This window comes from Labeo rohita, chromosome 13 (assembly GCF_022985175.1).
Source record: "Labeo rohita strain BAU-BD-2019 chromosome 13, IGBB_LRoh.1.0, whole genome shotgun sequence".
NCBI lineage: Eukaryota > Metazoa > Chordata > Actinopteri > Cypriniformes > Cyprinidae > Labeo > Labeo rohita.
In genome coordinates, this window is record NC_066881.1 from 1461237 (window position 1) to 1478480 (window position 17244).

At 38.5% G+C, this 17244-nt stretch overlaps 1 protein-coding gene across 1 annotated transcript; it reads left to right on the forward strand.

Moving 5' to 3' along the window:
• The first annotated feature begins 329 nt into the window (after nucleotides 1-329).
• On the forward strand, nucleotides 330-16300 carry LOC127174791 (filensin). The gene is made up of 8 exons (XM_051125377.1): nucleotides 330-921; nucleotides 3332-3392; nucleotides 4158-4253; nucleotides 6890-6976; nucleotides 9389-9502; nucleotides 10649-10869; nucleotides 11775-11866; nucleotides 14480-16300. Exons 1-8 carry the CDS (start codon nucleotides 536-538, stop codon nucleotides 15394-15396), a joined length of 1974 nt encoding a protein of 657 aa, XP_050981334.1. The 5' UTR covers nucleotides 330-535; the 3' UTR covers nucleotides 15397-16300.
• The last annotated feature ends 944 nt before the right edge of the window (nucleotides 16301-17244 follow it).

The following is a 17244-nucleotide window of genomic DNA, read 5'->3' on the forward strand; positions in this document are numbered from 1 at the left end:
TGCAATCGTATTTCCATGCATAGTGTGATATCCCATACAGTATAAAGACGTTTATCAGTAGGTGCATCAGTGCATGTATTTACATGGCACTTTACAGTAGTATTGACAGTGATTACGCCATTGTCAAACTGCAGTCGAGAAGTTGCTGTTGTTCATGTGCTCTGAAACAGCAGGTCCTGCAATTTTTCGTTGTCGAACAGAAGCCCTGGGAAGCACATCATTGTGATTACAGACAGAGCTGCAAACAAAAGCAGATCTCAAAAGATCATTCAGCACAGCAAAGCCCTCGACAATGGTGGTGCTTTTGCTGGCTTTGTGCACAGGACTCCACTGGAAGGATCCACAGAGGACACCATGTGAAACACAAGGATGAAAAGTTTTTTAGCTATTTGTCCCCGTGGCCTGAACGGGCAGAGTTTAGTCTAGCATGAGACAGCAGAGGGTGAGCACCCTAGTTTTCACACACTAAAGGTGCTGAGGGGCACTAAAGCACTAAGCCGAAGATTGCGGAGGTGGAAACCATCACGCACACGGTATGTTCAAGACCAGCGTCCGACATGAGGTGCGCAAGAAGAAGTACGAGCGCACCGATGTCTTCGAGGAGCCCAGCAGCCCAGAGACGGAGTCGGCTCCGGCCGGCCCCGCAACAGCGGCCGCCCAGGGCTGGGAGAGCCTACAGGAGCTGAACAGCCGCTTCGCGCGTTACATCAACCGGGCGCGCGTGCTGGAGCAGCGCAACGCTGTGTTTCGCAAACAGCTGGAGACTCTTCAGCGCATGGAGGAGGCGTCAGGACTGGAGGAGGCCTTCAGCGAGCAGATCAGCGTCAACAGACAGCGCATCCGCGAACTGCTGTTAGACCGAACCAAGCTGGACAGGGAGCTCAAAGACGCGGAACGCATGTTGGATGAGTACAACAACAGGTTAGAAAATGCGACAGAAGCATAAGGCCTAAATAATTGCAAACATATAGCAATCATCTAATTTAATAGATTAAACACGAGAACATTTAATTATATCAGACAATACTGAAGCATCTACTTAAACAGAAAGAGACTATCTGATGACACGTAGATGTAAAGATGTTTTTAAGTACTGTTTAGGTTTACCTGAAATAGATTATAGGGTACAATGCAGCTAAAGGCACCTTTTGATATTATTTTTCCCTAAACCACTAGATGGCACAAAAACGTGGCATAGCACTTTCAAAAACATCTGCTTTTCAACATACAAGTGCAAAATTGTCTGATTCTTGATGCGATCGCGGGCAGCAGCACAAAGTCGATTCTGTGATTACTTGATCTAATGTTTTATGTTTTTAGAAATGTTGCAGATTCAAGTGGCAAATAAGAATCACTAAAATTATTCAGTATGTCTTGAGACAAGGGTCTTCTTAATGATTTTAAGTTTTGTTTAAGATAATTAAAACAGTGTTTTTTAAATAACAAAACAATATGTAATAGTATGGTATTTGGGGTAAAAAGCACCCCTGTTGTTGGGGCTAAAAGGCACAATAATTAACATGATAATTAACAGAAGGCTGTCTTTTTCATTTGTTGACACAATATGTTTAGATTCAGATGGCAAATATCATATATTATTTTGGGTGTCCATCTTAGAGATAATCACCATGTTTAGAATGAAACTGTCATATTTGAAAAAATGATATTAATTATATAATATAACAAAATATAATTTGTTGTTACTACTGTAAATCTATATTACATTATTATGGAATCTCCTCCAGTGCCTTCAGAATCTTTACATTTTAAAAATAATTTTGTTTCTGTATTGTAAAACATATGTTTTATGTTAACATAGTTTAATTACAGTATATTTATTGAACAAAAATAATTATTAAAATAAGCAGAAAGTTGTACAAACTTTGCTAAAGTGATTGTTTTGAACAAGTATTAACTTAGACATTATGCGCTTAGCTACAGTAAAAAATCGTAGCTATAGTAGTTGTATCAATACTGTGTGCCCCCCTTACCACCTCATACATTTATGAGATTTTTAAACAACATAAACAACTTGTGTGATTTTTTTTTTTTTTTTTTCACAAATAATACGTTGCTCCATAAATGTTCAATATGTATTTTTCTGCAATCATACACTTTGGGCACAGTGAAAAGCACATTTATTTTCTTAGGGTGTTCCTTTAGCCCCATTGTACCCTACCATATTAGCAGACTACAGAAAAAACTGTTTAGGTAATAGTGCAGCAACAATACAGATGATTTCACAGACATAGACATAGAACAAAACTTTTCGGCTTGTGGTAGTTTGTGTGCTACTAATCGCCTTAAAACTCTGAATATCTAAGATTTGATGCCACTAACCTGGCAAACTTTGGCAAATCCTGTAATTAGTTTTCCTCAAAGGTGTTCAGTGATGCAATGAGTAAACTTTCCAGATGGACCAATTAAAAACTGAGGTTATGTAAAGTCAGTCAGAGAGAGCACTTAAAGTTTATGTGTAATATGCATCAGATGGTCAAGAAACGGACGGTGGGGTTTAAGTATGATTTGTTACATTTTATCCAATATTTACATAATTGGGATAATAAAAAGAAATTAGGTAATTGCATTTTTTTTTTTTTTTGTCTCATAATTCAGACTTTTCTCAGAATTATCAGTTTACATCTCTTGTGTTATAAACTCACAGTTCAGTAAACTCACTCAATTGAATTGAACACAATATATACTCACAACTACATCTCACATTTGTGACTGTATATCTGGCAATTTTAAAGTCTGAATTGTGAGATAAAAGGTTGCAACTACCTTATTTATCTTTTTATCCCAATAGAAATGTCATGGTCATGGCATCACCATTTCGGTCCTAGAAAAACACTCCTATCACCCAAACCAATATTAAGATTATGCTTAGGACTGATGTCTGGGATTTACAATATTCGTACAGCCCATCATTTGTCACTTATTACAGAGTATGTAATGGTAATGCTAAGAGTTTAAGGCACATCACTGACAGTAAATATCAGGTTGAAACAGGTTCTGGCTGGTAAATGAATGCTTATGGGTATAAATAAACTGTTAGCTCTGGGTTTTTTCAGTGCAGCTATCCTGATGAAAGTCACTAATTAGTAATTAACTTTTTTCGCAGGTCAAGGCTATAGTAAATGAGAATTGACCTTGTTTAGATGTTTCAAAACACCCAAGAAACCACTGAACTATAGTCAAAAGAAATCACAGCAGACCCCACTGATCAAGCAGATCAATAATCTTCCCTTAATGGTTAGAAAGAGCCTTGAAATGAAAACCATGAACATATATGATGAACTGCACTTGAAACGCTCTCTGTTGTCCACAGATACAGAAATGAATGTGAATATCAAGAGCAGCTGCGGCACACGCTGGAACAGCTCAATAAGGTACAAATAAACTGTGCCACTCTCTGACCTGCAATTTCTCAGGCGATTATAAAGCAATAATCCACAAGAGATGATGCTTTTCAGTAACATAACCACAGGCAAGGGCTGCTCTTAGGCTCAGCACTAGGTGGACGGTTTCAAACCCCCTTATGCAGTGCTAAAATCAACATAACACAGGCTCAAGTGACTTATCATTCTTTTATAAATGCAATACTGTAAGCTAGGCCTTTTATACTGTAGGCTACTACTTTTGCATCAAGCCTAAGGCCAGAAACACACGCTAAAAGTCTGTGTGTTGGTGCAGTTTGTTTTGTAACACGTTGCATTTTCAACTTTCATTGCATTTTTGCTTTCAAGTCAACTACTGTAAGTTTTGAGTAAGTTAGTGGAAATAGTAGCTACCCGGATAATAACATATTTTGTTGGCACATACATTTGAAGGTAACTCAGTCACTCCCATGATTTTGGGGGACTGCTAACATTATCAGAAATGCATGACCACTGATGTATAAAAAGCTTATGAGTGTTCTGGCCAGGCATCTGCGTTGATGTCACATACTGTGTTTCTGGTTTAAGATCAGCCCTTACCTGTGGTAAAGTCTCTAATGCATACCCTGGAGTGTTTCATTGCTTTAAAAATCCACTTCCGTTTATCTGCTCGAGTGCAATGTAACAGCGCTAACGGGAGTCTGAAAAAAGAAAAATGTATCTTGCTAAGTCTCTACAGCAACATGATTATGAGTCCATTTGCTCTCGTGTTTGCAGGAAGCCGACACAGTGCTATTGAGAAACCTTGAGTATCAAATCCAGCTGCAGTTCCTGCAAGATGACGTCAACGCCACCAAAGAGAGGCACAAAAAGGTAGGAGGCGACCACAACTCCTATTTGCACTTCTATCTTTACTAATAGCTTTTCTAAAGCTCTTCTGTGAAACTGTCAGTTGGCAGCAGGGTGTACACTGAATGACAAACCATGGTAAATCCACTTACTAAAAGCATTTGACACAAATTATGTTTTAAAGCATACACTTGTGGATGCTTTTTGCATAGGACATCAAATTGAAAGGACAGCTATTAGAGTTTTACAAAATATCTCCCTTGTGCAACATAAGGTAAAATGCACCTGTTTAACTTTTACTGCATGTTTTTGTTCTTATTGTTAACGATTCATCACAGCAGTTAATCCAAATAATAATAATAATATTAATGTTTCTCTTTATAATTCAATTTCCACATGTCTTTCACCTCAGAAATACAGTGAATTATGGCTGTTGTTGAGAGGTGTGTTTTTGTGCTGAGCTTACATTTGTTCACTCAGGGGACAGAATTTGGCACTGGACCATCTTTTAAATGTGATGTCAGCAGTGTTTTTCTGAGCCGTACAGTGACAGGCCATTGTGTGGCCCTGCATTATGTTTAATCAGCACTGCTGTACATCGCATTCAGCGTCTGACTGCCAGAATTTTCTCATCAACATGTACATGATCTCAGAAGCTAGAACAGCAGCCAGAAGCACAAAAACACATTCACACACACTCTCTCCAACACAAACATAGACACATGACACAGCAGCCAAAATATTGCTTTTGGCATTTACATTTTTAGCAGTGTTTGATGTCTTGCTGGTATTATTGTTTAATATAAAAGCGCAATTCAGTAGGAACAACAACATTTTTGTCAATAATGCTTTCCAGTGGCCCCAAATATTATTCAGACACTTCAGACACACTTAAAGGAGTAATTCATGTAAAAAGAAAATTAGCTGAAAATGCACTAAAAAAGCCCTCAGGCCATCCAAGTCGTAGATGAGTTTGTTTCTTTAAGTATACTGACTTTTAGACTGACATTTTTGCAGTTGATGAATTCAGATCTGTTGTCATAAGAGCTGTTAATATCCAGTTTATCTATCAGTTGCAGAAGTAATGATGTACTGTAAGCCTCTCAGAAAGAGGTGATAAAAAACGGACACTAGGCGGGTTTCCATCCAAAGCTGCAAAAGTAACTCATGTCAAAATTGCAATATCACATAAAACATTTGCGAATGAGCACCATTTCCATCCAACGAGTCAAAGATAACAAAATCATCACTTCCTGATAAACTGACACTATAGGAGAAGTCACTGAATGTAGTAATTTTCATATATAATAAATTACTTGCACCAGACGAAACACAATAATGTCATAATTTCTTTCGGAGGTGGATGCCTGCTGTTTGGGAACGCAGTCGTGTGAGACAGTTCTGGGAGGCAATTACACAGAAGTACTTTGACAACAGACTTTGCTCAGGCATTGCAGAAAGACCATAACAATATTTCAGATGCTTTGGAACGAGATCGGTCCACTGGTTAGACCATAGCGCAAAGTCACATGACTTTTTTGATGCATATGGGGGAATTTATTCGTCAGATGCGTTTCCATCTTCCATTATTCGCAAGTCAAAAACCACCTTAATCGAGTACAAAAACTTTTTTGCAAATCAAGGGATTTTTATTGGAAATTTGAAAATCTTTTCTAATGCAATACTTCAAAATGCGCATAAAAACAGGGTGATGGAAACTTAGCTGTTCTTCTGCTCATGTCTACTGTGACATCTCATTGGGCGCTTCAGAGAACAGATGCTTTTTATGCAGTCATGCATACACTGTGTCTAAAGGCGCTGGCTTGATTAATCATTCACTGTTTACAGCGAAGTGAATATCACACATATGAGCAAAAAAGTATAAATGAAATGTGCATTAGAATGCAGATCCAGACAAGCTTTCTGTGCCGTTGTATGTGCGTCACATCTCCAGTGACAAAGACAACTGCTTCGGATCTAAACGTTCAAACTAAGATCCACTGTAAAATATTCAACTTTAATCATACACTCTCAGGAATAAAAGGTATAAAACTGTCAAAATGTTCATAATGTACACCTTTGTACCTTATTTACCCCTAGAGGGTGCCTGTTGGTACCTTAAAGCAGTGTTTCCCAACCTGTTCCTGGAGGCACACCAACATTACACGTTTTTCATGTCTCCTTTGTCTGACAAGCACTTAATATTTAGGATCTGATTACAGAATCCAGATTACATGTAATCACTTACTACCCAGCACTGCAGTGCATCTTGATTTTCTTGAAAGTTCAGATCAGAAGAGCTTGTCTTTTTTGCTTATAGATTATGTCAAACCTTAATCTTAATCAAGCCACATCTCAGATGGACCAGGTACACTGAATATCATGTGGTTTCTCCACCACATGATCGTTGCTATTTTTGTAGTGCTTTCACGTTTTGGCTAAAAATTTGTATGAATTGTACAATCTCATTCATCATTTTCATGTAGTGTTTGCACCACAATGAATCTATTGGGCCACAACATTTTGCTTTTCATTGTTTCCACAATTGCAGTGAAGCAAGGGAAGCCTACTCTGTAATGAAATTGACCTTTCAACAATCTCTGCCGCTCATCATGTCCCCCTCCATTGATTCTTGTCTCTTGTGTTTGTTTTCTCCACAGAACCTCGCAGAAATCCAGACGTATCTAAACATCCTGCACCAGATCAACCAGACTATTCCCCTCATGGCGAGCACGTCTGTCTCAGAGGTAGGGTGACCTTGTGGCTCACAGCGCCTCGGGCCCTTGCTGACTCTCTGGGTGTCACATGCAATAAGAATTGTGCGGCGGCGGTGCCAGTGAAATTAACGTGGTGCTCTGAATGTGCCCTGAGTGATCAGTCTCCCTGAGCGATGACACCCTTTATCTTCCTGTATCACCGCTCTTGTGCGCTCTACAGCAGCAGGGCTTCTCACACGCTTCCTCACATACTCACTGTATGAAGTGCATGCTTCACATTCGTACTGCAGGGACCTGGAGAAAAAATCTGCTATTAGTAATGCACAGATAAAAAAATCAGGGGCCAATATACAGTATAATAAGTTAGCAAGGTGTATTGCCAATACATGATATGTAATTCAATTTAATTGCAGCAGCTGAGATGTAAAACATATACACTGGAGTTAAATTAATGTCTGTTTGCTTTGCAATATTTACATTAAATGTACTAAAAACAGCTAAAAAGGCACACACTTGTACATTTCGGAAGGGCTTCAAGGAAAAACATTGATCAGAAAGAGTAGGCTACACATGATGACATTTTCTCAGAAAAGTGTGAGTGGCACAGGCTCAAAGGCACATTGCTAAAATAGGTTGCCAAGGCCCTGCTATCTGGTTGCTAAGGTGTTTGAGTGTTTTCTGAATGTGGTTTATGAACGGTTGCTTACTGGCCCGAGTCAAAAGGTCTCTCTTTCATCGTAAGTCTGTGAAATTGTTTTGCTCGTTTTATAGCCTGACAGCTGAAAGTCTTTTGAAGAGTTTTCTAAGAAAAAAAAAAAAAAACATTCTGAGGTATAATTGCACAGATGGTGTGGAGTGATTTATGAAATATAATAACTATAACTATAACTATTTTAGCATCCACACCGATGCATATGATAACATTCTGATCATATGCATGCTGCAGCCACTTTAAATGCTTAATCTCTTTAAAACAGAAAAGATTCTGATTAGCTGTCAAAATTTTTTATGATCATAAATCAGCTGAGGATGAAAATCATTCTGAAAGTGATTCCAACAGTATCGTTCCTCTGTGTCATTATCATTATTTTCTTATAGTTAGAACGATTTTTAAAACTATATTTTATTGTTACCTTAGGCTAGTTGCTGTTAATGGGCCTTAATACTTTTCTTTAAGTGTTACAATTATTAAGTAAACTCTTAATAGCTTAAAGGATTAGTTCAATTCCAGAACAGTAATTTACAGATAATTTACTCACCCCTTTGTCATCCAAGATGTTAATGTCTTTCTATCGTCATTCATAAAGAAATTATGTTTCTTGAGGAAAACATTTCAGGAATTATTTCCATATAGTGGACTTCAATGGTGCCCGTGAGTATGATCTTCCAAAATGCAGTTAAAATGCAGCTCTAAATGATCCCAGCAGAGGAAGAAGTGTCTTATCTACCAAAACGATCTGTTATTTTCAAAATAAATTGACAATTTATATACTTTTTAACCTCAAATGCTCTCCTTATCTCATCTCTGCGGTGCGCATGCGTAGTCTGTGTAATCTGGGTCAATACAGTTAGGGAATGTCGAGAAACTCCTGTCTCAACTTCAAAATCGTCCTACATCGCTTTTACCTTTTTTTTTTTTTTTTTTTTTTTTGTAAAGGGCGTTTGATCTTCTTCTCATGTTCACTTTGTAAACACTGGGTTGGTACTTCTGCAGTGAAGTTAAAGTTGGGGAAAAAAACAAAATGGGAGTTTTGAGGTTAAAAAATATATAAATTGTCAATTTGTTTCTAAAATGATGGATCGTTTTGCTAGACAAGACCCTTCTTCCTTGGCTGAGATCATATAAATTTCCATCCATTTGAAGCCGCATTTAAACTGCATTTTGGAAGTTCAAACTTGGGGGCACCACAGAACTCCACTATATATGGAGAGAAATCCTGAAATGTTTTTTTGTCGAGAAACGTAATTTCTTTTTGACTGAAGAATGAAAGACATGAACATCTTGGATGACAAGGTGACAAGGGGGTGCATAAATTATCTGTAAATTGTTGTTCTGGAAGTGAACTACCCCTTTAATAGCATATATTATAACATTTAATCACTAAATTAATGTCACAACCCATACAACCTGTAATAGATTTAAAAGAAAAATTCGATCTGGATTCTGCAGGTTTATTAGGCTGCTTGTGATTTAGCCTATATCTGTATTTGAGTAGGAGCCATAAAAAAGTTGTGAATGTGCACTAGTCTTGCATATGAACATGTTCTCTCAGGCGTGTTTGACCTTCAGCGTCACAGCTCTTTTAGGAAAGTCATTATCTGGATTTGAAAGTTTTTCAGTGACGTGAATGAAAATGAAACATGTTCGACTTAAGTGTGATCACATTACAAGCGATCTTTGATCATAACTACACAGAAGTCTCACCTGCTCTTCTTCCACAGGATCAGGAGAGGCTGATCGCTCAGAGGCGCGTTCCAGCGCTACGCAGTCAGCTGGAGGAGTACAAGAGCGCCATCTGCCAGCTACAGGCGCAGAAACAGCAGCTGCAGACCGAGGTGAGTGACCAAGAGCTAGATGATCTCTTAGTCTCAGACACAGATCAGTAACCCTAATGTCATCAGTTCAGATTGTTCTAAGCATGATGTGAACCTAACAAAGACACTATGCGTAGTTCACTGGACTGTGATGCAATAGCCAATTGGAGCAAATGGACAGAATTCTTAAACTTTCATTTTCATTTTCACCTCAAACATAGATGAGAGCAAGTAAGACAATGATTCTTAACTAGTTTTGCTTCATTACCCAGGCTGTAATTAATACATGGAAATCCAACACAGTAAAATTGCACACAAAAGTAACAATGTAACAATGTAGTTGTTACAATGCAACGTTAAGATTTGTTAATATTACTACTAATAGTAAGCCAGACAATTACTACTAATGCAATTAGTATATATATATATATATATGAAGAGTTCAGATGCAAATCTCCCTAAAAGCCATCTCAGTCAAAAATGAGTGAATGCTCCTGACACATATTATACGTCCATCAAATACAAATACTTCAAACTCGCTAAAATCCAGCCTCAGCCCAATCAGAAGTACCGGTACTTACATAGAAACATATACATCGGAGCCTGATAAAAATGCATTTTTTAAAGAAAGACGTCAGATGGATTTAGAGGCTTTTGCATCTGAACTCTTCATATATATATATATTGTTAAATACATTCATTAGAAAGTTTGTACATTCATACTTTTTTTTATTAATACTTTTATTCAGCAAGGATGCATCATATTAATCAAATGTCACCATAAAAATAATTATATGTTACAAAAGATTTCCATTACAAATACATGTTGAACTTTCTATTGATCAAAGAAATGTATTACAGTTTGAAGCAGCAATTGTTCTCGCCACTGAATCAGAAATGTTTCCTGAGCATATTAACATCATGTGACACTGAAGACTCGAATAATAATGCTGAAAATGCAGCTTTGATCACTGGAATAAATGACAGACTATAGGAAACACCTTTTGAAACTAACAGTATTTCACCATTTTTACTCAAATAAATGCAGCCTTGGTGAGCAGAAGAGACTTCTTTTTAAAAAACTTTAAACATCTTACTGATCTATAATGCATACCTGTAGTGTAACGTATGTATAATGTAAATGGCTGTAATATGGCTGTTTTTTAGACCTCTGTATTGGAACAAACTATCAAGACCACACAAGAGAGCTACGATGACGAAATCCAGCTGTACAATGAACAAATTGAGACCCTCAGGAAGGAGATCGAAGAGGCTGAGAGGTCACTGGATAATTATACCAATAAGTGTCGAAAGCTGGCCATGTACCAGACCTCTCTGGAGAACGAGCTGGAGCGGTACAAGAGGATTATCGAGAATGAAGACAACAGGTGAGACAATGGGACAAGCTTTTAGTCTTCACCTCCTCATATGAGATTCATGACATCCAGAAAAGTCATGCTCCACACAGTTTTATATGTGGCCCCTATATACCAAAATATAAAACAAAAATTATTCAGACAGCAGATATAAAATATATATATATATATATATATATTACTAGTGGGTGCAGGACAATATCATTTATGTAAGTGAGGATAGCAAAATTAGCAATTAGCAAAGTAAACTGTGACATATACACAAAAAATCTTCATACAGTGGACTACCAGTAAAACTGAAAATTTGGGATCAAAAATTATTCAGACACTTTGACCTGACCATGTTTTGCTTATGTGTTTTTTTTTTTTTCTTTAATTGCTAATGCGACCTTTTTACACCACAGACTGAACAAAATTAAGCATTGCTTGGTAGTTAGTCAACAAAGTACTGATAGTTGTGTAAATACTGTCATACAGTTGTCTGAATTTTTGGTTCATTGTAATCCATTGCATACCTTTCTATCAAAGTTATCTGACATTATCAAGATGAATTTGACAGTCTTTCTGAGTAACTCTGAATTTCACTTATAAAATCATTATCATGTTATTTAAAGCAAAATATAAGTTCATTTTTACTTGGTTTAAGACTCTTGCTGCCACACAGTGGCAGTATAACTACATTGTTGTTTTACCCAATAAACCCAGCTTGATTTTTTTTTTTTGGTCAATTTCTTTTTCATCTACTGTAATTAAATCCCTTACAGATATTTAAGCATATATTTATTCTAACATCTTTTATTAACACGCTCCGTTTAAAAGCTTTGTATATTTATAATATTTGACATTGTTTTCTCTGGAATCTTTCTCATGTCTTTAATACAGCTGCTTCATTTTCTTTCTCCTTCTCACTGTCACAGATTGAACTCGGCGATAATTGGGACACCCATTACTTTGCTCACATCCAATTATAAATATAGCCACAGTTCTAGCATGACCAGGAAAGGAAAAGGTGAGTGTCTGGGCTGGGGGTGGGGTGTTATGTAACATGACTGCATCATTGTGATAGTCTTAACAGGCATCAAATCAGCAGCCAGCAGCTGCTGGCCAGAATGAAGATTTACGCCCACACAGCTGTCAATCATGCCCACTCTGTCTCGCTCAGTCTCTCTCCAGCTACTTGAATGTCGAAGCATAATAAAATTGCCTTTAAGATCCATGCATTGGCCTTGTTAACAATGATAAATGACTATGACCTTTATGTCTGTGCTCACGATACCGTAGCGAGTAATTGCTGTTTGTTGAGAGCCACAAAATGTTTTCTAAGAAGAAAGAAAATGGTTTAGGTTGCATTTTGTCCAGTGCATATCTGTTTATATTGACTTAAGTATAAAAAATAAAGAAAAAGACTGTAACGTCACGCTCTTATAAGAATGTACATAAGACTGTCTATGTAAATGTAAATAAGACTAATTTCACTATTTAGTTTTTAAAATGTTCTAAAATAGAAAAAAAAAAGTCAATCAATTTCCATTCTATTAGTTCACTGTAAATATCTAACGCCCGTCTACATAAGGCTGGTTAAACAAATAATACAATTATTGACTGGCCGGCTATATAGACCGTCAGTACTTTCTTGTATACCTGCGTATGCTGCAGATATTCACTTCTCAGTGAGGTACTTCACCTCATCTTCCATTGGAGATGTTAGAGGGCTAAAATTAAATCACTTGGGAATCCAAAGGGTCAGGCAAGCTTGGAAAATAATACTTTCCATGTATACTGTGGGTAAATGTAAACACATCTCTTTTAAATTTTAATTTAAGTACCTCAAACAAAGCATTTTCATGTCTTTTAAAGAGTTTAAAGGGTTACTCCACCCCAAAATGAATTAATTACTTACCCCCATGTCATTCCAAACCCGTAAAAGTTTTGTTCGTCTTCCGAACACAAATTAAGATATTTTTGATGCATTCTGACAGCTCTCTGACCCTCCCATCAAGATGTTCCCACTCCCAACTCGTCATGTTTTGACGCTTGGTCAGGACCCATTGGCGTAGCTTTTGGTCGCTCAAGGTATCCCTTTAGCGTCACTTTTGGACGTGCAGGGTTCTCCATTGATTTCAGTTGTTTGCCTTAATTTAATGGTTTGCATGCATTTGTAAAAAACAAATAATAATAATAATTTTATATAAATTCATACTTTCATTGTAGCACCTAACCCCACCCCTATCTAAACTTAACAATATAAAACACATAACAGGCAAATATAAGTACAGTCACAGGTATTTAACTGAAACTGACCATAAACAAGCAGTATAAAAGCATTACAAACAACAAGTCGTGTTGCATTTTGACTTCTGAGTAAAACATAAGATTTGAATCGCTGAAAATGATCCCGCTCCATTAACGCACTCATATCTCATTCAAAAAAGATACTCCCGAACATTAGCATGATGCAATCGGTCATGAGACACACAAGAGCCAATGGCATTTCACAACCAAGGCTGACATAAAGCTTCTTTTGGCGGTATTTTTTTAAATTACGCACAAAATGACTTTACGGTGGACGGAGATGCCAATTGCATCAACATCCAGAAACATAGCAAGGAGATCACTAAAATAATCCATGTGTCGTCAGGGGTTCAACTGTAATTTTACGAAGCTACAAGAATGCTTTTTGTACGCAAAAAAAAAACAAAAATAACGGCTTTACTCTTTAAACTGTGAACTTCACAACTTTTTTCAAAGACATCATTTAGTTGCTCCTCTGAATCTCTCATTGCTGTAGTCCTGGAACTTGGAAACACAGCTTTTGTTTCCTGCTGGACTGTTAAAGATCACTGCACAGTAGGTTCCTGGAAAACCTGTAGAAGTCAGCCAGTTAGGCGTAGGATTTTGCTTTTGTGAACGTATTTCCTGTTAAGTATGCCATATTTATCTGAGGCCCTGTCCCAAATGACACCCTAAACCCTTGCAGTCCTCCTCTAAATCTACACTTTTGCAGTGCACTGCTTTGACTCTTGGGTATAAGTCTGCTGTGAGCTTGGCTCACTGCAGTTTCGGAAAAAATGCACATCAATGGCACATAGCAGCCACAAAGGGGGCACTCACAAGCACAAACTTAAATGATGAATAGGACACCCTACAGTCTCGTGAACTTAATGTACATGCACGCATGGCTGCCATTGTTTACAAGACTGCAAGTTCACATGAAGTGTGCCATTTGGAACAGGGCTTGACGTTCGGTGAAAGGAGGGTGGGCGGTCAATGGGCGTGGCATCTGGGGAAGAGACCACCCCTTAACTAGCAAACAGAAGTGGCATTTCACTAATGCATTGCAAGCACATAGTCCCACACTTGCGACGTGCACTTTGTGCTGAGGTGGTAACCAACCTACAGAATCATCCACAAATAGTACAAAGTGTAGCTACAACTATTTTTGAGAATGTTTCATGCCTCAGCTGTTTGATGCCAGAGCATATTTTTAAAAGTCTTACATATGCATTTACTAAAATACTTTCTTTAAGTACAACACAACCATAGAAATTTTTGCACAGTTCAACGTGCTTAACAGCCCTGACCCTAAATTTCTTTAAAAGCATGTCTGTTATCTGCTTTTTAGATATCACTCAAGTCATCCAAGACATCACCAACGTAAAGCCTCGTCAGAAGTACTTGGCTAAGAAAGTGTTTAAAAAGAAAGAGATCACGTCCAAAGGAGCTAGTGGACTTGAGGAGAAGCCAACAGAAGAATTTGAAGAGGAAGAGAAAGGACAGGTGATGGAGGAGAAAGGCGCAGGAAATGAGGAGTATGCTCCTCGTGAGGATGAGCCTGATGGCGCCCAGATCAGCAAAGCCTTCGACACGCTCTGTAACATCATACGCGACCGCATGAGGCGGGTAAGGAGACCAGAGCCGATCGCTGACTTCTTCACCAAGGGACGCTACGTACTAGTAACAGGCGACTCTAGCTACCTGGACCCCTGCTTCTTTTCAACCACCCCTTCTGCCGGTCACATCTATGTTACAATCAATGATGGCATGATGCCTTATGATCCGTACTGGAGAGGTACACCCTCACCTGTCCCGAGCCCCCTATCTGGACCAACACCCATAACCCCTTCCACACCGTCAGAACCGGAAGCGGGAAAAGACGATGGAGGTAGGAAGGAGGGTGGAAATGGGGAGAGGGGTAAGTCAGAAAATGGAGAGCCTCATCCAAAGGTCCCCAGTCCACCACCGGGCCCAAATGACGACAAAGGCCCCAGCCCTCCTCCAGGCCCCAGGCAGCCCTCACCCCAACGTGGCGGCAAGAAAAAGACCTCGGATGATCCCGGCAGCTTTCGAGGCCCTCCACCCATGCCATCACCCAGTTCCATCCCCCCTGACTCAATGAGTTATGAGAAGGTAGAAGTTGTGGAGTCAGTGGAGAAGCTCTCACCTGACAAAAAAGTGAAGGGATATGAAGAGACAACCACAGTGGTGGAAACCATGATTGAGAAGACCAGCAGAAAGAAACACACCGATAGAGCTTCCTGAAATCACTCAAACATTCCACACATTCTATCCATTCCTGCCTTGGACCTGCGCCAGTGCCTCCTGCCTGCTGTTGACGAGATTCCTAGTGCTGCGCTGTTAACTTCCTGCACCATTGCACCATTGCCTTTGACCTTTACTGTCTGAAAACTTGGGAAGCCAAAAATAAAACGCCCCATATTCCCAACTAAGAACCGTGACACAGAAAACCTTAATTGCCAGTTTCAATTGGATTCACAGGCTCTATTCCAAAACCTAGTGAGCCTCCTATGGCACCATCCTTACCGAAACAGAACTTCTTAAGTGATTGATTTGAAACGTTCTACCTAGAGCTACTTACAAAGTACACAGGGGAATCTCTGTTCAACAAATGGTTTCAAAAGAGTTTGGTGTTACCATGTTGCTAAGCTAATGAAGTATGCTCATAAGTTTATAATCATAAAAAAGGGCATACAAATGGTACATTTTCAGTTTTATATTTTATATTCTGCATTTTCTCTTGCTTCATCTGCCGTCTTGGATGGATATTTTTACTCTGGGATTGCCTTCTCTGCAAAAGAAACTTGCAATGCTGCCTTTTCCACATCTTGGTTCGTAGGAGGCAGTGAACGAAAAGCTGCCTACCTTTTGGAACAGCCTTATCATCGGGAGGACACCTGTGATGACTTACAATGCTGCCTAGGTAGGCAGGTCCCTAGGTTGTGGAATAGTGCCATACAGCTACCCCAATTAACACGTATAATATCACCCTCTCTCGCCCTTATCTCAGGTCAAACTAAAGCAAATGTTTAGAGTTTTATTTGCTACTATTTTGTTCAATTTAAGATACCAGCATTGCCCACCACAGTCTTGATGTGTATTAACTGTGCCACAAATAAACATCAAAACCAAAAAATCTTAATGTGTGTTATCTGTGTGTCGTCACGTTATACTTTTTACAATGTTTGGGTGGCTTCTTGGTTGCCTCACAGCAACAAGGTCCCCAGGGAGCCTTTCTGTGTGGAGTTTGCCTGTTCTCCCCATGTCTGCATGGGTTTCCTCCGGGTGCTCTGGTTTCCACCACAAACATGCTCCGTAGGTGTGAATGAGTATGTTCTAGTGCTGGGATTGCATCTCAGTGCTGTGTTGTGGCAGGAAGGGCATCCAGTGTAATATATGCCAAATTGGTTGTGCATATTACTCCCCTGTGGCTCCCCTTATGGGAGCAATCTGAAAGATGAGAGAGATGTTTAAAATGATGTTCACTTTCACAAAATATGAGTGTCCTAAGGAAACACTTTTATTTTAAATGGGGAGTTGACCCTCACGGCGACTGCCACGTTGAGATCATTCTGCTCGCTCTCAGTAAATACCCTACTTTAGTCTGTAAAAAAAGGTATTTCTCCAGCGCCATTGATAACTTTATATGGCAGAGCATCTACACCAATAGATGACAGCATAAAGTCCAAGACCTAAATTGTATTGATTAATTTTAACCCTCTATGGGACTAACTGTAAATTCATAGCTTGAAAAAAAAATAGACTTTATATTTTACATATACCTTTTTTAGGGCTCCGTCATTTATAACCGACTTTGTCCCATTAGGGTAAACTATTTTTGGCAAATTTTGTGAAACTTCAAACACAATCAAATGCTTTTTTCACTATGTAAAAAAAATTGAAAAGGTCTTACTGTTTAAAAAAAAACAAAAAAAACATTAAAAATCTTCATGAACATTCAGTTTTTTTTCTTGAGCTGTTATATTTGATTTGGAACTCACACGTGAAAATATCCAAAACATGACACTAATTTGGATGCAATTTCACTACCTGAAAACCATGTCTTACTGTTTCAAAACCATTAAAAAACTT